Source organism: Sorex fumeus, unplaced genomic scaffold, assembly GCF_029834395.1.
Source record: "Sorex fumeus unplaced genomic scaffold, SorFum_2.1 ptg000265l, whole genome shotgun sequence".
Classification (NCBI taxonomy): Eukaryota; Metazoa; Chordata; class Mammalia; order Eulipotyphla; family Soricidae; genus Sorex; species Sorex fumeus.
The window spans coordinates 2,763,363-2,786,039 of record NW_026606322.1 but is presented as its reverse complement, the minus strand read 5'-3'; the positions used below and the strand labels follow the sequence as shown (position 1 = coordinate 2,786,039).

Here is a 22,677-nt window from a genome sequence, read left to right as displayed (position 1 = left end):
TCCAAGAGGGGCGGAGGAATCGAACCTGGGTTGGCTGAGCCAGCTGTGTTCAAGGCAAACGCCCTACCCACTGTGCTATCGCTCCAGCCCCATTTCTCATCATGTTCTTGTTATTTGAGAGCAGTGAAAAACCTTGTCTATTAAACCTGCAATGTCAGGATTTTACTGTGTTCTTTAGACCCTTAAGATATGATAGTGCATATTTATTGATTATAATTTACCAAGCATCTATGAGTCATTTTACTGTACTGTTTTATTAAATCTTTATCACAACCTTAAGCAATAGTATCATCACATTTTACCTAAGAGTCTTGGATAGATTTTTCTAGGTTTTGCTTTGCTGATGAGCCATAGAGTTGGGATTTGAGCCAGAGTTGGCTCTTGATAGTACCTTTCCCTCTCAATAATCAGGGAAAGAGATAACTGTCATGCAGCTTCCGGTGTGCTGACCCCAAAGTAGATGCTGTTGGAAGGCCCTTGGGATCATAGACACAGTGGGTATGGTGCAGGCAAGGGATAGGGCATTCATTTTAGGTAGAGTTCCTGATTCTCCCTCCTCTTCAGGTGAATTTCTTTCCCTGTTTGGATAATGGACGTAATGCATATACTATGGGGAAAATAACTTTGTGTGCCCACAGAAGTTAGTCCCCTTAGTACAGGAATATAATTCTCAAGCAATTAAGTTCCTCACCATCATACTGACACTAAGAATCTGGAGGCACTGGATGGGATCAATCAGAACCCACATCACGAGCAGGATCACATCAGCTACCACCAGAGCTGCCACCAACCCCAGTAGCTGCAGGTCTTTGATTATCTGCAAAAGAGTCAAGACCATAGTGTTTTTGATTGCTTATTTGGCTGGTTGACTGTGTGTGTATGTGTGTGTGTGTGTGTGTGTTCACTGACAACATGACACAAGAGTTAAGCGTACCCCATATATTCTGAGCTACATGCTCCAGGATGCACCCCTCCCCACAAAACTTTCAAACACAATAATCAGAGATGAGACATACCAAATATGTTCAGTAATTTCAATGTCCATATCATTATAATCACCATTAAACATTCTCATTTATCTTTTCTACATTCTTCCTTTTCCCAAAAAAGTACTCAGGGGTCTCATAGATTAAATACTGTTTTTTTTTTTTTGCCACACCTGGATCTGTTTTCAGAGGTTGTTTCCAATGGTGCTTGGGAACCAGACAGTACTAGGGATCAAGTCTGGGCCTTCTGCATGTAAAGCATGCCAAGCATGTGCTCAGCTAGTTGAACTGTCTCTCTCGACCAGTATTGTTATTCTGAGTACATAGATATGGAAATTTTCACATAAACCATTAACTTACAGGGTAGATTTGAGAGGTGAGGATGGTGAAGGAAAGAATAATAATCATTTTCATTAAACATATATAAAATATTTGGTTCATATGAAAATGTGTTACTTTTATGACTATGAAAATCAAAAATTTTAGATGCACTGCAATAGGATGCAATACTGAAAAATTTGATGAAAATAGAATGAAGATAATTACAATGAAAATGAAAATAAAAGCATCAGAAACTACAGCAGAAATACAAACCTGCAGTTTTGTCAACCAATAAAAGGAAATATAAAGTCACATGATTCATGGTGTTTGTAACATGAAAACAAATCAGTTTATTAATCAAATTAATCAAAAACTTAATCAAAACTGTGATAAAGATAAAAATTTAAAAGCCATCAGAGAACAAAAGACACATGTTTACAATAGTGAGATTTAGAAGGTGAGAAGAGGGTGTTAAGGTGAGAGGTATTTGTGGCTGAGGGAGGATCTGAGGACAATGGTGGAGGGAAATGGACACAACGGTGGGTGGTGTGGTGGTAGAATGTCGGACACATGAAGCCCAATCACTCTCGGTGGCATAACATTGTAAAGCACAGTGACTAAAATTAAATTTAAAATATAAAAATTAAAAATGGGGGGAAAGTGTAATTAACTTCATCCTTAGTTTTGAAAGACGGAATTGTCTCCTTATAAGAATAAGAATTCATTGTCTTTTCTCAGCTCTAGGATTGAACCTTGTATTGCTACTTCTACCCAATGCCATTATGCAAAAGATTGGAAAAAAATGTCTATTCACAGACAATATGATCATCTAGTTGGAAATCTGATAGAATCTGTATAAAATGTTGAGAACTAAGTAGCAAGATTAACAAAAAACAAAATCAATTTTATTTATTAGCAAAAAAATGAAATGTGAAATTAAAAAAACATGCTTAGTAGAAAAATTTACTTAGAAGCAAATTTTAAAAAGTGAGAAAGACACACACTGAGAAATTTAAAAAGATACAAATAAACAGAAAAATGTCTTAAATCCATGGGCTAAAATATACAGCTGGTTAAAAAGCCAGTTTGCCACAATTTTGTCTATAGATGCAATCGTTTTTAATAAAAACCAAGTAGAATTTCTGCAGAAATTGGCAAACGGATTCAAACATTTAGATGAAAATTCAAAGGACTTAGGGTATTCAAACAGTTTTGAAAAAGAACATAATTAAAGAATCAATACACCATGATACAAGATATAAAGCACATAATAATCTCCTGGAAATATACACTATTTGCCCTAAAACACAATGAAGAAAAGGCATTTGCACTCCTATGTTCATCGCAGCACTATTCACAATACCCCAAATCTGCCAACAACCCAAGTGCCCAAGAACAGACAAGTGGATAAAGAAGCTGTGGTACATCTACACAACGGACTACTATGCAGCTGTTAGGAAAAAATGAAGTCATGAAATTTGTTGATCCGTGGATGGACATGGAGAGAGAGTATTATGCTGAATGAGATGAGTCAGAGGGAGAGGGACAGACATAGAATAATCACACTCAAAATCACAAATCACAAATCATCCTGTTATTCGTCGATTGCCTCGAGCAGGCCCCAGTAATGTCTCTTTCATCCTAGCCCTGAGATTATATTCAAGGCTCTTTAGGAGAATGAGACCCATCATTGTTACTGGTATTTGGCATATTTGGTACGCCACGGGGAGTTTGCCAGACTCTGCCCTGTGGGCAGGCTACATTCGATAGCCTGCCAGTTTGTCCAAAGAAGGAATGAGATAATAAGATGTCATATTAAGATGTCACATGGCCGCAAATGCGGCCACGCGGTTCCAGGAGCTGGTTTTTATAGTCTCTGGGTCTTGGCCGTTGGGTATTATTCTCCTATATTTCTTTATATCTCACAAGTGAGTGTGATTCAACGGCCAAGACCCAGAATCACACTCACTTGTGAGATATAAAGAAACATAGGAGAATAATACCCAAAGACAGTAGAAACAAAGGCTAGGAAGATTGGTCCTTAGTAGAAAGCGTGCCATAATGGGGAGAGGGTTGTTAGGTTAGAGATGGGACCACGATAACAATGATAATGGAAAAATGATTACTCTGGACAAGAAATGAATGCTGAACAAAGTTAAAGTGATATGTATGTGTGGTCAGAATGATAGTACAGCAGGTACTATTTGCAAGCCGCCAACCTGGGTTTTGTCCCTAGCTTCCCATATAGTTCCCCCAGTCCTCCAGGAGTGATCCCCAACACAGAGCCAGGAAAAAGCCCTGAGAAATACCCGGTGCCCCCCCCACCTCACCACTAAAGTGATATGCATGATACCCTTTCTGTAAAAGTATTGCAAACCACAGTGCATAAAAGGAAAAAAAGAAAAAGAAAAATGCCTTCCACAGAGGCAGGCTGGGGGGAAGCAGGGAAGCTGGGGACATTAGAAGAGAGAAAGGGGCACTGGTGAAGGAATGGGTGCTCTAAGTGTATGATTAAAGTTCAATCATGGACAACTTTGAAACTGTCTCTCATGGTGATTTGATACATTAGAAAATTTAAGAGCAAGTAGTAATCAAAATAAACAACTACATCAACGAGGCACAGTGGAGTCTAGGAGTAGGTCCATATATCTATGAACAACTGATACTCAAAAAAGGCACAAAAGTCATTATGTAAAGAGAGGACAGTCTTTTAGACAAATGGTGAGATAACAATTGGCTATCGAGAGGGGCGAGGAGGGAGAAATGATTCAAACATTGCATCATATGCCAAAATTAACTCAAAATGATCCCAGGTCTAAATGTGAAACCTGAAACTTAAAACTTCTAGGACTAAAGAACAGACACCAGTTCTGCAGGGGTTGGGGTTACACAAGTATTCTTAAATTTGATACCCAAAACATGATCCATAAAGAACAAATTTTTAAACAGGACTTGATCAAAAATTGCAACATCTTCTTTTAGAAATACTCTATTAAACAAATGAAGAGGAAAGCTATGCTGGGAAGAAAGCCTTTGTAAATCATGTCCTATAAATAACTTGTATCGGAAATATAAAGGAAATGATACAACTTAATGATAAAAAATAAGTGGCTGAGAGATCTGAAGTAGATACCTGACCCGAGAATATATATGGATGACAAACGTGAGAAAAGATGCTCAACAATGAGTAAAGGAAATGCAAATTAAAACTCAATGAGCTACTACCAAAATCACTTATTAGGATGGTGAAAAACAACATGTTCTTCCAAATCAAATATCAGGATCAATAAAAAACTTGTGTTTTTATTTACAGACCATACAAGAGAGAGAACATCTGTGTTTTAACATCTGTGTGTATATGGGAATGTCCATAGAATCTGGATATATTCATGGGACATCATTCTTCATGGTGTAGACATGTTAAAATATATTAGATCATACAATAAAGTCCCCCCTTTTTTTAAAGGAACCGTTCTAGAGATCTGGATGGACTTTTTGTCTTTAGGCAATCTTATTCATATAGATGATTACTCACAGCTGGGCTTTTGATAAATGCGTACCATGACCCAATAATATAGGCTTTAAAAATTTATCATTCCACTTCCAACTGAGTATTGGAAGGGCAGGGCACAGAGCTATTGGGTTTGGTGACTGGACTTTGAAGTTTGGGCAGATTTATCAGGGAACCTAATAAAATGGAAGGGTGTATGGTACGGGTGAGACAGGATGGCAGTCAAATAGCTCCTGGGGTTGATTTCGTCTGATATTCATTCTCTGTCTTGCTCACTGCTTTAGCCCGATCCCTCCTGTGTGGGGAATGGTCTTCTAATGGAACAGAACTGGAATCCAGGGAGAGAAAGAACTAACTTCTTGTTACAGCCTCTCTGTAATCACTGTCCCTTTCTCCCTCCCTCCCCTTTCTGCACTGGCTATGCCAAGCAGCTGTCTTTCTGGGCATCTGTCCAAGATCTGGCACCAGTGGAAAGGTCCCATAGCTCAGTCCCAGGGCTTGGGGCCCATCTAGCTGAAACAATGTTCAAAGACTGTCTTGCAATAACACCAACACGCAGTCTTCAAGGCTTGGGCATTTATGAGGCCACACAATTCCAAGGGTTGAAATGAAGAGCAGAAACTTCAGATGGTTGTAAAAGGTCCAGACACAGTAATCTGGCATGAGTTTCACTAGCTTTTCAATAGGATTGTCTACAGTCAAGAGGTACACACGGCTGCCTACTCACCACTCTCTTGTCCGGGACCCTCTGGGTAAACACCTTGTAGAGTCGCCAGCTCTTCCCCAGAATGGGGCCAAACACAAGGGAGGTTCCAATGCACAGCATGGACAGTCTTATCTACAGACAGAAAGGGACAGCAACAAGAGTCATGAGAGGAACCTGGGTTGGTTCTACACATGCTCTGATCTGTCAAGCCTCAGACCACACAGGGCACAGGGCACAAAGTGAGCCTCAATAACTGTTCCAGTGACCACTTCTGAGAGTGCCCACATCAAGGATAAAGGTGACCACCACCCACAGGAACAACTGAACTTAAAAAACATCATCAAACCATAGGGACTGAGGTGCTCACTCAGAAGGCTGAGTCCTAGCACGCAGCAGGCTCCAGGCTTGATCGGAGCACTGCTGAGTGTTGCCTTTACTCTGCAGAAAGCGAAGCACAACAAAACCAAATCCAAAAACATTAGCAAAACAAAGATTTAAGGCTTCACCCACCTGAATGAGAACTTCCATTGAGCTTCCCACCAAAGCAGACTGATCTTGAATCCCAAAGAGGTAAGCACTACTGTAGGTCAGGCAACTGCCTAGCAAGGTTACAATGTTCAGGTTGGGACTGGACATCTTCACAATCCTACAGGGAGGAAGGAGAGACCATCAGTGACCCATCTTTACCCTGGGAGTGGACAGAGTTTCTCTGTGGCTTCATTGCTCTTGGAACCGCAGAGACAAGGGCCTCTGGGAAGCACAGCACGGATTTCACAGGCCTGGAAAACAGTTTACTCAAATTCGTTTTCCAAAAAGAACTAAACTGTAGCTTTTAAAAGATGACCGGCAGTCTGAAAACAGTTGGCATCAGGGAAGAGTTAGACTTCTCCTTTAGACAAGAGTTTATGGTTGCTAAGAGACGGCTGTGTGCAGCCTAGTGAATAAATTACTCTGAGGTAGATGCCGTGGAGATAATGCAAAGGGCTCCAGTGCATTTCCTACAAGTGAGAGACCCAGTTCTGCATAAATTTCCCCTACCCCTACACCAAGCACCCCCAGGTGTGTGATGCAAAAACAGAGAAACAAGACACACAATTTAGGCACTTTAGAAATAAGCTGTAAAGTGGATTACTATTGGGGGGCTGCGTAGGAGGGTGAAAGGGAAAGAAGGGATTTTGAGGAGTTTTTTCCCCTACGCTATTTTCCTTATTTGAAACAAAAATTATTTCACTTTCTATTTGGCCAGAGGGAAAGAGGAAGCATAGAGTGAAAGAAGGAAATTTGAGAAGAGTCTTTTCTTCAGTCATTTTAAAGGAGAGGACAAGGGGGTATGGTGCTGCCAGCAGGTCAGTCTGTACCTGTGAGGTGAGTGCCTCAGCAGCCTAATGGCAACGTCAGACTTTCAGATACCCCAAAATTGCTGCTGTGCCTTTGGCCAGACCCCAAAAACTTGGGGCAAAGTTTACCAAGAAAGTAAATGACCAAAAGTTAGGTATGTGGGAGACACCCACAAACCACCTTCGGCTCAGCTATATAATTGAAGGCATGGCCCCTCTGGTTCCTGATTGAACTGCTTAATGGCCATGATCCCAGAGTCTCAGAAACAATTCTTGGAACACAAAGACTTTTGGCAGAAATACGTCCAAACACAGTAACAACAAAGTCTCCAATGGAGATGTTACTGGGCCCGCTCGAGCAAATCGATGATCAACGGGAAGGCCTTTACTTTACTTTACTTTACGCCCTGTTCCTGCAGTAGGTTACTGGCGCTGGGCCACTCCAGGTGGGAATAGGTTTTGTGCCTTGGCCTGTTCCCCCTGGTGGCCTGGTGACCACCATCTTCCAGAGGCCACTTCCAGGGCCTGCAGTGACGAGACACATGGGGCCTCACCACATGGGGGTGGAGCCGACTCTTTCTCCCCATCCCAACGAGACCCTGAGTTGCCGCCTACAAACAGCCTCTCTGGCTCCTGATCAAGCTGATTAATAGCCATGATACCGGAGACACTCAGAAACAAATATTGAAACCTAGCAGCTTTTGGCAGAAATGCATCTGGACTGCAGACAAGGTGGCCACTGGCTCAGAGCTTATTGGAAAGCCAGGTATGAGCTGGCAGTGACGGGGCAACTGCAGTCTCTGGGAAGGGGGGCTGTACCGGCTCATCCTTCACACCCTACCGAGGTCATGAGTTACGCCCCCCCCCCCCCCCCCCCCGCCACGAGCGGCTCTCTGGCATGGCCATAACACCGGACACACAGAAACCAATCTCGTAATTATCTGGCTCTTTGAAGAAATCCAAAATCGTGGCCACGTGTCATTATATGATTCTCATAACCAGCTATAGAAAACAAAATATTTCACAATGCCTTTTCAGCAATTCTGATTGTTTGGGGAGAAATTCTAGACAATAATGGTGTATCTTTTGTCAAAATAATGAATGTAATCAATGTAGAGAAGAGTTAAGTAGAAATCATCTGCCTCACAGGCATTTGGAGAGGTGGGAGGGGGGTATACTGGGGTTCTTGGTGGTGAAAATGAGTACTGGTGAAGGGAAAGGTGTTTGATCATCATATGACCGAGACTTAAACCTGAAAGCTTAGTAACTTTTCCTACAGTGATTCAATAAATAAATATAAAAAGGAAAAAAAATTAAAAAAATTAAGGTGGAGTTCATGCCCAACTCAATCAGCTAATCAGTGGCTGAATAAATAGCAGTACTACTACAAAAAAAATAAAGGAGAAGACGGAGCACTTTGAGGGTGAGAGGGAATGGGCAATGAGGGTTTCAAACCTCAGGTACAATCAGAGGGTCAAAGTAAAAATGTGTGGCTGGTTCAACTACCAGGAAATCAGGTTGTCTTTGACCAATGAAGACAATGAAGACAATTAGGCAGTAGAAGTAACTAGGACCAATGAAGAGTTTTAGTTGAACTAATATATTCTACATAGGTGCAACATTTATTCTAATAGGCTATGGTAACTATGTTATTCTTTGATTTTGGAACAATAGCTGAGAATTAGTGCATTTTTTAGGTTGGCACATCTGGTAGTGCTCAGAGGCTATTCCTTGGCTCTGTGCTCAGCAGTGACCATGGGCATATCTCAGAAGATCATCTATGGCGGCAGAGATAAACCAGGCTGGCAATTCCTATAGCCTCCTCTATGGCAAGTGCCTTCCTTCCTGTGTGATCTTTCCAGTGTTGTAAAGCACTTTTATCTACTAACTTAGATCACCTGATTGATCACTTAGAAACCAGAGCCAAGGTAATATGATCTTCTTAGTGCAGCCATTATTAATGACAGGGAAAGCACCGAGGCATGAAATAAACTTTTGCAGTGTTAGATTTGCAAACGTCATAACTGCCGTTGGCCCAGCTTGATTTCCTGTGGCTGGAGCATAATTATATCCTTGTTCCCAAGAACACCAATCCACCACCTCAGGATTCAGGTCCCAAACATGGTTACCACAGGCCAATGATTCCAGCTGAGCTTTATATTGCCTTGGAGCAAAAGTCTTCTCTCCCACAACCCCCACCCCCTGCAAAAGTAAGAAAGCTTTTTATGCATTTCCCTTGTAAAGTGGGTATAACAATAATACTCCTCCACACCCACTAAAGAACTATGCAGCAATATAGTATACTCAGTGGATAGAGTCTGATCCATAGAAAATACAGAGCCAACAGCACAGTTGATAGCATTAATCTCACCATATTCCATGATTTAGAAACCTAAAAAATACCTTTGTCTTTTGCTTTTTAATCACTTATATCAAATTAAGTGCCAAGTTCTTTCATGCACCGCTTAACTTTTTTTTGTTTTCGTTGGTTTTGGGGCCACACCTGGCTGTGCTTAGAGCTTACTCCTGGTTCTGTGCACAGGGATCATTCCATCAGTGATTGGGGGTTGCAAGGATCAAAAACAGGTTTGAACAAGAACAATCAGTTCTGGTGTGGATGTGGAGAAAAAGGGACTCTCTTTCATTGTTGGTGGGAATGCCAGCTGGTCCAGCATTTTGGGAAAACAATATGGGCATTCCTTAAAAATATATAAATTGAGCTTCCATATGACCCAGCAATACCACTTCTGGGAACATATGCCAGAGGTTCAAAAAAGCACAGTAGAAATGACATCTACTGACATGATTCTATACTTAGAGAACACGAAAGTCTTTACCAAGAAGCTCCTAGAAACAATAGACTTGTATAGTAAAGTTGTAGGCTATAAAATCAACACCCCCAAATCCTTGGCTTTTCTGTATGCAAATAATGAAAGAGAAGAAAGTGATGTGAAAAAAGCAATCCCATTCACAATCATACCTCAGAAAATCAAGTACCTCAGAATCAGCTTAACTAAGGAGGTAAAGGACTTGTACAAAGAAAACTACAAAACGCTACTTCAAGAAATAAAAGAGGACACAAGGAAATGGAAACACATCCCCTGTTCATGGATTGGGAGCATTAACATTGTCAGAATGTCAATACTCCCCAAAGCACTATAGAGATTCAATGCGATCCCTATAAATTTACCCATGACATTCTTCAAAGAAATTGATCAAATACTCCTGTAATTCATATGGAACAAGCCCCCATGAATAGAGAAAGCAATTCTTGGGAGAAAACAGATGGGAAACATCATCTTCCCCAACCTCAAATTGTACTACAAAGTGGTAATAAGTAAAATAGCATGGTTTTGGAACAAAGACAGATCCACAGACCAATGGAATATGGTTGAATATCCTTACACACATCCTCAAATATATGATATATCTAATCTTTGATGAGAGCAATAAATATAAACTGGCACAAGGAAAGCCTTTTTACCAAATGGTGCTGGCAAAACTGGACAGCTACATGCAAAAAAATGGGCTCAGACCTCTACCTAACACTGTGCACAAAAGTCAGATCAAGTGGATTAAAGACCTCAACATCAGATCAGAATCCATAAGGTACATTGAAGAAAAGGTCGAAAAAACCCTCCACTACATTCAATCTAAAGGAGTCTTCAAGGATGAAACACCACTGATCAAGCAAGTGGAAACAGAGATAAACAAACGGGACTATCTTAAACTAAGAAGCTTCTGCACCTCAAAAAAAGAAACAGTGACCAGAATACAAAGACAGTCTACAGAATGGGAAAGGATATTCACCCAATACCCTTCTGATAGGCTGGAGCGATAGCACAGTGGGTAAGGTGTTTGCTTGCACGTGGCTGACATGGTCAACCAGGGTTCGATTCCTCCACCCATCTCGGAGAGCCCGGCAAGCTATTGAAAGTATCTTGCCCACATGGCAAAACCTGTCCGTGGCATTTTTGATATGCCAAAAACAGTAACAGAAAGTCTCACAATTTGTTGTGAGGCGTTACTGGTGCCCGCTAGAGCAAATCGATGAACAACGGGAGGACAGTGCTACAGTGCTACCCTTCTGATAAGAGGTTAATATCAAGGATATACAAGGCACTGGTTAAACTCTACAAGAAGAAAATTATCCAATCCCATCAGAAAATGGGGTGATGACAGAATGGGAAAGGATATTCACCAAATACACATCCAACAAGGGGCTGATATCAAGGATATACAAAGTACTGGTTGAACTCCACAAGAAGAAAACATCTAACCCTATCAGAAAATGGGGCGACGAAATGAACAGAAACTTCATCAAAGATGAAATTCGAATGGCTAAAAGACACATGAGAAAATGCTCCACATCATTAATCATCAGGGAGATGCAAATCAAAACAACAATGAGATATCATTTCACACCACAGAGTCTGGTCCACATCCAAAAGAACAAAAGCAACCGGTGCTGGCACGGATGTGGTGAGAAAGGGACTCTCCTTCACTGCTGGTGGGAACGCCAACTGGTTCAGCCCTTCTGGAAAACAGTATGGACGAGTCTCAAAAAACTAGAAATTGAGCTCCCATTTGACCCAGCAATTCCACTCCTGGGAATATACCCCGAAGAGGCAAAAAATATAGTCAAAGTGACATCTGCTGTTGTCTGTTCATTGCAGCACTGTTTACAATAGCTAGAATCTGGAAAAAACCTGAGTGCCCAAGAACAGATGACTGGTTAAAGAAGCTTTGGTACATCTACACAATGGAATACTATGTAGCTGTCAGAAAGGATGGAGTCATGAAATTTACATACAAGTGGTACTACATGGAAAGTATCATGCTAAGTGAAATGAGTCAGAAAAAGAGGGATAGACATAGAAAGATTGCATTCATCTGGGTAACATAAAGTAACAAAATAGGAGACTAACACCCAAGAATAGCCGAGATAAGTACCAGGCAGATTACTCCATGGCTTTGAGGACAGCCGCACATGCTAGGGGAAAAGGCAGCTCAGATAGAGAAGGGAGCACCAAGTGGAGGGTGTTGGGAGGTTCCTCTCAGGATAGAAAATGTGTGATGAGAGTAGACTATAGTCCAAACAAGATTGCCACTCAATATCTCTTTTGCAAACCACAGCACTCAAAAGGAGAGAGATAACAAAAGGGAATGCCCTGCCACAGTGGTAGGGTGGGATGGGGAATGGGGGGAAGGGGGGTGGGAGGGATACTGGGACTGGTGGTGGTGGAGAATGGGCACTGGTGGAGGGATGGGTATTCGATCACTGTATAACTGAAACCCAAGCACAAAAATTTGTAAGTCTACAACTGTACCTCATGGTGTTTCACTAATAAAAATTTAAGGGAAAAAAATAGGGTGATGAAATGAACAGAAACTTTCTCAAAGAAGAACTCCGAATGGACAAAAGGCACATGAAAAAATGCTCTTCATCACTAATCATCAGGGAGATGCAGATCAAAACAACAATAAAGTATCATCTCATGCCACAGAGACTGGCACACATTCAAAAGGACAAAAGCAACCAGTGTTGGCGTGGATGTGAGGAGAAGTGGACTCTCCTTCACTGCTGGTGGGAATGCTGGTTTGTCCAGGTTTTTTTGAAAACAATATGGAAGTTTCTCAAAAATCTAGAAATTGAGCTCCCATTTAACCCAGTAATACCACTTCTGGGAATATATCCTGGAGATGCAAGAAAGTATAGTAGAAATGATACTGTATGTTCACTGCAATATCCAGAATCTGGAAAAAGTCCAAGTGCCCAAGAATAGATGACTGGTTAAAGAAACTTTGATACATGTACACAATGGAGTGCTATGCAGCTATTAGAAAAGATAAAATCATGAAATTTGCATATAAGTGGATGGACATGGAGAGTATGATGCTAAGTGAAATGATTCAGAGAGAGAGGGACATATATAGGATGTATATAGAGGGACAGATATAGAATATATTCCACTCATTTGTGGAATATAATGTAACATAATAGGAGATTAACACCTAAGGATGGTAGAGATAAGGGCCAGTAGAATCAATCCAAGGCTTGGAAGCCAGTCTTACATGCTGGGGGAAATGGCAGCTGGGATAGAGAAGGGCCACTAAGTAAATGATGGTTGGAGGTCTCGCTCAGGATGGTGGATGATTGTTTAAAGTAGACTTTGGGCCAAACATTATGGCCACTTAGTACCTGTATTACAGACCATAACATCCCAAAGGAAAGAGAGACTAAGAGGGAATGTGCCTGCCACAGAGGTGGGAGTGGGGTGGGGAATGGGGTGGGGGTAGCAGAGGGATACTGGGAACATTGATGGTGGAGAATGGGCACTGGTTGGGGGATGATACTAGATCATTGTATGACTGAAATGTAATCATGAAAGTAAGTCTGAAACTGTATCTCATGATGATTCATTTAAAAAAAAGGGGAAAAAAAAAGAAATGACATTTGCACCTATGTGTTCACAATAGCCAGAATCTGGAAACAACCCAAGTACCTGAGAACAGAGACTGGTTAAAGAAACTTTGGTACATCTACACAATCAAATATTATGCAGCTGTTAGGAAAGATGAAGTCATGAAATTTGCTTGTAAGTGGATGGTCATGGAGAGTATCATGCTAGTGAAATGAGTCAGAAAGAGAGAGACAGACACAGAATGATTGCACTCATTTGTGGAATATAAAGTATAACATGAGACTAACACCCAAGGACAGTAGAGACAAGGGCCAGGAAGATTTCTCCATGGTTGGAAGCCTGCCTTATGAACTGGAGGAGAAGGAAGCTGGGATAGAGAAAGGATCACTAAGTCAATTATGGTTGGAGGGATTGCTTGGAATGGGAGATGTGTGCTGAAAGTAGATAAAGGACCAAACATAATGGCCTCTCGTTATCTGTATTGCAAACCATAATACCCATAAGTAAAGAGAGAATAAGAGGGAAAATGTCTGCCATAGAGGCAGAGAGAGGGGTGGGATGCGGCGGGAGGGATATTGGGGACATTGGTGGTAGAAAATGTACACTGTTGTAGGAATGCGTGTTCGATCATTGTATGATTGAAACTCAAACATAAAAGCTTTGTAACTGCATCTCAAGGTGATTCAATAAAAAATAAATAAAATAAACAAGGTTGGCCATTTGCATGGCAAGTGTCTACACCTGTACTATGTCTTGCCATGTGGTGAATAAGTATGGTGAATACTGACTACCAAAATGAGCACACTAGTCAACAGCTTCACAAAGCATTTGTTACAAGAAGTATTTGAGAGACCAGAGATAACATTGATGTTCGGATGAGATCACTGCTGAATTGAGACTGGCCACTGGGTAGAGTGAGAAAAATGGGTAGTGAGGTTGGGGTTTGGTCCCTAGGACAAAAAACCCCCAAACAAACCAAAAAGATGGGGTCCAGAGAGATAGGACAGCAAGTAAGTGCATGCCTTGAACATGATCGTCCCGAGTCCTATCTCTGGCACCCCATATATCCCCTGAATCCATAAGGAGTGATCTATGAGTGCAAAGCCAGGAGTAAGCCCTGAGCACAGCTGGGTGTAGCCCCCAAACAACCACCCTCATCCCCCCAAAAAAAACCCAAACCAAAAAATCCAGAAACTTAGAAAAGTTTTTTTTTTTTTAAATCCAGAAACTTGGGAAGTGATACCACTTGCTGGACGGTTGCCTGGAAGACCAATACAAGTTTATTTTCTTCAAGAAGTTTTCCTTAAGTTTCTAGATTTACTAGTGATGTCCTCATGAAGCAACTATTAAGATGTTATGCCCCCACACATGTCTGTCTCTATCACTGACAGGGTGGCTTTTATTTTAATTTCTTTCTGGACATTATTTGAATACCACTGAGTAACTGGGTCTCCTATCATGTAGTTCAGTATTGCATTGATTTTAAATCTCCCCCCACTATACCGTGATTTATTTAGGAGAGATTCTAGTTATTTTTCACAAAATGTACTTTACATTGGATTCTCATGTCCAAAATGTACTGTACAAAGGATAGTCATGTCCAGAAATTAATGCAAGTTTACCTTTCCAATGGTCATGTTATATACTTAGATATTTGTAAGTGAATTTATAGGTCTGGGGAGAGGAGTCCCAGGGTCCACTCCTGGTGAGAGATGGGCCTGATGCTTCGTTTCTCAAGGCTGGTGGTGCTGGGGCTGCCAAGGCTACACTTGGCAGTGTTGGTGTGGTGCCAGGAACTGAACTGGGACACTTTGTTTTTATTTATTTATTTTTTGCTTTTTGGGTCACACCTGGCTTTGCATAGGGATTACTCCTGCTCATGCACTCAGGAATTACTTCTGGCGGTGCTTGGGGGACCATATGAGATGCTGGGAATTGAACCTGGGTCGGCCGCGTGCAAGGCAAATGCCCCACACGCTTTTATTGCTTCAGCCCCCATAAACACTTTAGCACGTGCTCTACTCCTGTGAGGAATAGGCCCAGCCCTGATGTGTATTTTGTTACTTTTCCTAAACTATTTTATTGAAAACTTGCCTACAAGAAAGAAGATGAATGGAAGATGATTTGCCTATTTTGTTTGACCAGGATAACACCTGTGAAGTCACTGAAAGGTGAGTGATTACCAATTCAGCAGGTGAATTACATGTGTCTTGGGGATATCTTTACTAGTTTGACAGAATTCCAGTCACCAATGCCATTTAAGCTTTTCTGTTGAACAAAAATATACTGAATATTTTAATCAACCACAAATACATACTTTTTTTGCTAAGCAAAAACCCAGTCCCATCTAGATTATGTTTGCCATTTATAAAGAGAGAAAAAGCCTAGACTAGATTACTGGCAGTCAGAAACAAAGTGAGATTTTAAAAAAGATTCTATATCTGTCTCTTCATACCCCCTGATTTATTGATTTTCAGTGGAAGGCAAGTGCTTTCTTGATTTTCTATTCTTAAGTAAGGCCTTGACATATATAATTAAATATCTGTCTACATCTGGAGAATGTGTATGATCCTAGATTATCATTTAAATAGTCTTTAATGAATTCAAATGTATGACACCGACTAGATAACAGATTTGATGCTTTTAAAGCCCTTATCCAATATTGGTTTTGAACCTGGAGGTTTATTATATTTGAAGTTACGGAGAACTAACTTTATCAGGACTCATTAGAATTTCATGACATTGCTTCTTCTCAATGATAAGTAAGGACTGAATTTGAAAACGTGGATTATGAATGTGGAACATACTTTTTAATTTAGTGTGACTAATAGAAAACTTTCCTAAGATGTTTCTTAGGACTCATCTCAGGCCATGTATACTTCGTAAGTGTACCACAGTCAGATAGAATTATGAGCTTTAAACATACCTAAAACCAAGCAAGGACATATTTCCCAAAAAATGTTTTAACAAAACATCTTAAGTTGTAAAAATTCATTGGATTTGTTTTTTCAATCCACTGTTTATTTGCTTGGGAGCAGGGGGTGTAGGTGGTGGCATTCAGGCTTACTTCTGGTTCTGTGTTCAGGGATCCTTCTGGTGTGCTTGAGAGACCATATGTTGGGGTAGTAATTGAACCTGGGTGGGCTCTGTGCAAGGCAAGCACCTTACCTGCTGTACTATTTCAGTCCCTCAAACCACTGTTTTAATCATTTTTACAATAGGGTATAAAAATTGATCTCATCTGGGCCTGTACAAAAAGCCTTCTAAATGAATCTGGTATATGTCACCAAATATGACTGGCTTGCTATCATTTTATTATGTATTAGGAGAAAAATCTAAAGCAAATTCAAAGTCTGTGTAACCCAAACTAATATTTTTGTGCACCCAAATCATTTGTATTCAAACTGTGTATCATAATAAAAAGCAGAAAGACCCTATTTCCCTCTCCTGTCTGGATTTTAAGAGACCATCCTAGGAGGTGTATTGGCCCTTAAACCTTCAGATTTTTAAATATTTTAATCATAAGAAGTTGACTTTATTTACTTTCAAATTTTATTCCACATCTAATTTGTCATGAAATCCTAATGAGTCTGTCATTAAAATATACCCAGAATCCAAATATTCCTCATCTCCTCTGATGATCATTACCCTGACTTATTCTATTTCTCCCCTGGATATTGCATTAGCCTCCTAAACAGTCCCTACATTGACTCTAGAACCTCTCTAGTCTATTTTATTATTTTTTTTACTTTTTGGGTCACTCCTGATGATGCTCGGAGTGTGACCTGGCTCTGCACTCAGGAATTACTCTTTTTTTTATTTTTTTTTAATTTATTTTCATACAACACTCGGAGAGCCCGGCAAGCTACCGAGAGTATTCGATATGCCAGACACAGTAACAACAAAAGTCTCCAATGGAGACATTACTGGGCCCGCTCGAGCAAATCGACGATCAACGGGAGGGCCTTTACCTTTACCTTTTTAATTTATTTAATTTAATTTAATTTATTTATTTATTTATTTATTTATTATTAGTGAAGCACCATGGGAGGTACAGTTGTAGATTTACAAATCTTTGTGCTTGGGTTTCGGTCATACAATGATCAAATACCCATCCCTCCACCAGTGCCCATTTCCCCCCAACCCCCCTCCCACCCTGCCTCTGTGGCAGGGCATTCCCCTTTGTTCTCTCTCTCCTTTTGGGTATTGTGGTCTGCAAAAGAGGCATTGAGTGGCAATCATATTCAGTCCATAGTCTACTTTCAACATGCATTTCCCCTCCTGGGAGGATCCTCCAAACACCCTTTATTTGGTGTTCCCTTCTCTATCTGAACTGCCCTTTCCCCTAGAATACCCGGCTGGCCTCTAAGCTATGGAGTAATCCTCCTGGTGTTGATCTCAGCTATTCTTATGTATTGATCTCATATTTTGTTGCTTTATATCCCTCAGATGAATGCAAGTTTTCTATGTCTATCCCTCTCTTTCTGACTCATTTCGCTTAGCATGATACTTTCCATATTGTACCACTTGTATGTAAATTTCATGACTTCATCTTTTCTAAGAGCTACATAGTACTCCATTGTGTAGATGTACCAAAGTTTCTTTAACCAGTCATCTGTTCTTGGGCACTCAGGTTTTTTCCAAATTCTGTTTACTGTGAACGATGTTGCAATAAACATACAAGTGCAGATGTCATTTCTACTGTGTGTTATTGAATCACTGTGGGAAAGGTTACAAAGCTTTCAGGTTTAGGTCTCAGTCATGCAAATATCAAACACATTTCCCTTTACCAAAACTTATTTTTTACCATGAAGAAACCCAATAAAACCCCACCCCCCACCCCTCCCAGTCCCTGTGAGGCAGATGAATTCTAGTTAACACTCTATCTGCTTTGATTAGATTCATTGTTTCAGTAAAAGATTCACCACTATTATTTAGAGTTTACCCCCCCCCCCAAATCAGACATGCTGAAAAAGCATTGTGAAGTCATTTGCTTTCTACAGCTGGGTTCAAGAATTAAATGTTGGTTTTGGATTTCTGCTATTTTACTTATTGACCCTGGAAGTATTTCTACTGAAAGTCAGATAGTTAAGAAATTGGTTTCTGTGCTCTGGAGTCATGGCCGTGCTGGAGAGCCGCTAGTGGGGGTCAACTGGTGGCCTCGGTAGGGCGTGAAGGGCAGACCGAAACGCCCCCCTTCCCATGAGGTTTTAGTCGCCCCACACCCCCGGCTCATATCTGCTGTCCACGAGGCTCCCATGTAGCCGCCATCTTTCTTTCCAGAGAGGAGAGGGCGACTGGGGCAAAACCCTTTCCCCTCCGGACAGACATGATGGCCTGGATTAATGCATAGTCCGGTCACTTTTCTGCTCCAAGCTACCGGGTTCTGCATTAAGTCCTTGTCTGCACTCAGGAATTACTCTTGGCAGTGCTCAGAGGACCTGGATGGTGGAATGCTGGAATGGGATGCTGGAAATTGAATCCGGGTCATCCGCATGCAAGGCAGATGCCCCACCCACTGTGCTATCAATCCAGCCTCTAGAGTCTATTTTCAACCTAGTAGTTAGAGAAACATGTTTTGTTTGTTTTTTGTTTGTCTGGGGACTATACCTGCTCAGGGCTTACTCCTGGCTCTACATTCAGGGATCACTCCTGGTGGGGCATGGGGAACCTGGTCGGTCACATACAAGACAAGCTCCCAACCCAGTGTACTATATCACTTGGGCCCAAGAAACGCATTTTAAGGGCAATCAGATCCTATCACATATCTGCTCAAAACCCTGAAATGCTCTGCACTGTCTGCTTTTACATCAAGGTAGCTGAACACTGGGAATTTTTTTTACAACCTTGCAGATTGTTGCCACCAAAATCAATAGTCTCCCACACCAGTCAATACTTAAATTTTTTCCATGCGGCATTACTTATTACTTTCTTTTTTGCTTTCATTTTTCCCTCACAGTAGGGCGTTTGCCTTGCATGCAGCCGATCCGACCAGCCCAAGTTCAATTCCTCCGCATCTCTCTGAGAGCCAGGCAAGCTACTGAGAATATCTTGCCCACACGGCAAAGTCTGGCAAGCTACCCGTGACGTATTCAATATGCCAAACACAGTAACAACAAGTCTCACAATGGAGACATTACTGGGCCTGCTCGAGCAAATCGATGAACAATAAGAGGACAGTGACAGTGACAGGGACCCCAAACTGCAGGACAATCAGGATCAGCATGGCACATGTTTAGCTACAAGGATTAAACTCAGCAACTCATGATTGTTTTCTTTTTTCCTTTTTTTTGCCCCTCTGAAGCCAATAAGGCATCTTCTAGTCCCTCTTTCTGTTTTGGGGTCATACCCAGATGTTTGGGGAACCTACAGTGCTGGGGATTGAACTGTGGCTCCTGCATGTAAAACATGTACTCCAGTCCTTTAAGCCATCCCCCAGAACCTTTTTTCCCCTGGGTATCCCTAATAGCAGCAGGGTTGTAGGATAATCTCAATGCATGCAGGCAGCACCAGAGTTTGAACTTGAGAACTTGCACTTGCCAAACATACACCTTAAGCCAATAAACTATCTTTAGGATCCCATTAACATTTTCTATATGAGTGATTCATCTCAAAGGCACATATCTACCTGGCTGATGCCTCTATCTAGCTTAGGTACCCTCTCCTATGTCTAATAACTCTTCAGGGTTTATACATTATGATGATCATGTAATATTACCTGTTTCTTGTCTTGGTCCCATTAGACATTTTCTATTCCTCACAGGTCGGATTGCTTCTTACTCATCTGTATTTCAATCCTTATGCTCTTGTTCCTCACTTAGTCACTGGAAAATGTCAAATACAGCATACTGTATCTCACTGCATAACCACTGCATCCTATTTTTTTCAGCCCTAAAATTGGTTTATAACCTTTTACTGTGTAATTGTTGCATATGACAATTCTCTTCATTGTGCAACTTAAAAGGTAAAGAGAGCAGTAAAGTTCTCACTAGTGGTATACATATTCACATTTTTCTTCTTGCACACGGTGAGTCATGAGCCTAGAATTCTCAGTGCAGGCACACTGTCACCCTATTTTCAAATGCGAACTTGTTTATTTAGAGTCCTGTAAAACTATAGATATTGTCACTCAATCCAGTGAAGAGCCAGAGGCATGAGGGAGCCACTGACCAAGCAAGAATGACACGAATAAGTCACATGTTATGATGAGACCCACATCTTCTGCACTACCTTAACTATACAGTTAATCTGCAGGTGATACAGTAGAACTGGCTCTACTCATTTTTGGCAACTTTCTGGGGTCACATAATGAACGCAGTGAAGTTATTTGTCTATGAAAATAAGACTAGGTCCTCCCAGACGCCTGGAGAAAAGCAGCTCTGAGCGTCTGCCTTTCCCCCTTCACTCCTCATGCTGCACTGATCTCCTCCCAAATCCAGGTCAGTTCATCTGCCGGTACTTGAGCCCAGGACTTGGACCTCTCCCTGCAAGACCCCAAGCATCCTCCCAAATGCCTGGAGGAAAGCAGCTCTGAACGTCTGCCTTTCCCTCTTCACTCCTCACACTGCGCTGATCTCGCAAACCCAGGTTCCCGTGGGATGTGTGGCCTCTTCAGAAGTGGGTATGGCCTATTCTACAGCGGGCCAATGCTCACGTAGCTGCAGGCAGTTTACAGTTTAGCCATATTAAGGAACCTAGTCCCCAAGGAACCTAGTCCCCAACCTACACACAGAATTAAGAAATAATGCAAATATCCACCACATGGGGAGGACAATGAAAAGAATCCAAAAGACTCTGTCGATACTGCTCACCTAAGGGACCTCTCTGACAAAGAATTCAGATATGAAGTCATGAAGATGTTCAATCAACTCAATGAAACAGTCAGACAGATATCCAGTAACATGACAGAAAAAATTGACAAATTACGCAAAGAAATGAGAGCAGAAATGTCATGAATAAAAGATCCCGTAGATGAAATGAAAAACTCAGTCTCTTCTCTCAACAATAGAATGACCACAGCTGAAGAATCAGTGAGCTGGAAGATCAGCTGCACCAAGCCAACAGGCAACAACAAACAGTGGCAAGGGACCTCAAAATAGCTCTACAGAGAATCAGAGTCCTAGGAGATGATTCCAAGAGGAACAACATTAGAATCATTGGACTACCAGCTCAGGGAAAAAATCCCAACAAAAAAAACACAATTAAACAAATCATTGCTGAAATATTCCCAGAGCTGCACAATGCAGCCATTCAGGTTCAAGGACCCCAAAGGGTACCAGCTAAAAGAGACCTAACAAAAACACTCCAAGACATATCATTCTTAGAATGATTGATGTTGCCGATAGAGATACAATACTGCAAGCAGCAAGGTCAAAGAAAGAAATCACATACAAAGGAGCACCCCTTAGATTCACAGCAGATCTATCAGAGGAAACCCCCCAAGCCCGAAGGCAGTGGCAAGATATAGTGAAAAAACTCACTGAAATGAATGCTTCACCAAGAATACTCTATCCAGCTAAACTCTCACTCAAAATCGAAGGAACGGTACACTATTTTCTAGAAAACAGCAGCTCAGGAACTTCATAGACTCAAAACCAAACTTAAAACAAGGGCTAAAGGGGCTACTATAAGACAAGACAAACCCTACAACCACAACAGACTCTTACTGAAAGATGACACAAAATCCCATAACAATAATCTCTCTCAATGTCAACAGTCTAAATTCACCAATTAAGAGACACAGAGTGGCAAAATGGATTCAGAGACAGAACCCAATATTCTGCTGCCTACAAGAAACCCATCTCAACAGCCAGAGCAAACACAAACTCAAAGTCAAAGGGTAGAAAACAATCCTGCAAGCAAACAGCTCCCTCAAAAAACTGGGCTGGCCATACTAGTATCCGACAGCATTAAATTCGCGTTGAAAAAGATTAGAAAGGACAGCGAAGGCTATATTCTCTTCATCAAGGGATACGTAGAACAGGAAGAAATCACACTCTTAAATGTATACGCACCTACTGAGGGAACAGCTAAATATTTAAAACAACTGCTAACAGATTTTAAGGAGGACATTGTTAGCAACACAATAGTAGCTGGAGATGTCAACATCGCCTTATCACCTCTGGATAGATCAACAAGAACAAAACTCAGCAAGGAAACATTGGTGTTGAAAGAAGAAATAGAAGAGAAAGGGCTTATAGACCTATACAGGGCTTTACACCTCCAAAAGTAAGAATACACATTCTTCTCCAATGCGCACAGAAAATTTTCCAAAATAGACCAAGTCCTAGGAAACAAAGACACCACAAGAAAAGAAAACTACAGGCCGATATCTCTGATGAACACAGATGCAAAGATTCTCAACAAAATACTAGCAAATAGAATTCAGCAA

The 22,677-nt window shown here is 41.2% G+C and overlaps 1 protein-coding gene across 1 annotated transcript in view; it reads right to left on the bottom strand.

The window, feature by feature from the left end:
* The window catches only part of GPR156 (G protein-coupled receptor 156), an 86,041-nt gene that overhangs the window by 19,445 nt on the left and 43,919 nt on the right, over nt 1–22,677 (bottom strand). The window contains exons 3-5 of the mRNA XM_056109384.1: nt 6,035–6,170; nt 5,546–5,656; nt 692–817 (exon numbers count right to left, since the gene is read on the bottom strand). Of these exons, the coding sequence (XP_055965359.1) occupies nt 692–817; nt 5,546–5,656; nt 6,035–6,170 (373 nt within the window). The remainder of the gene's footprint in view (nt 1–691; nt 818–5,545; nt 5,657–6,034; nt 6,171–22,677) is intronic.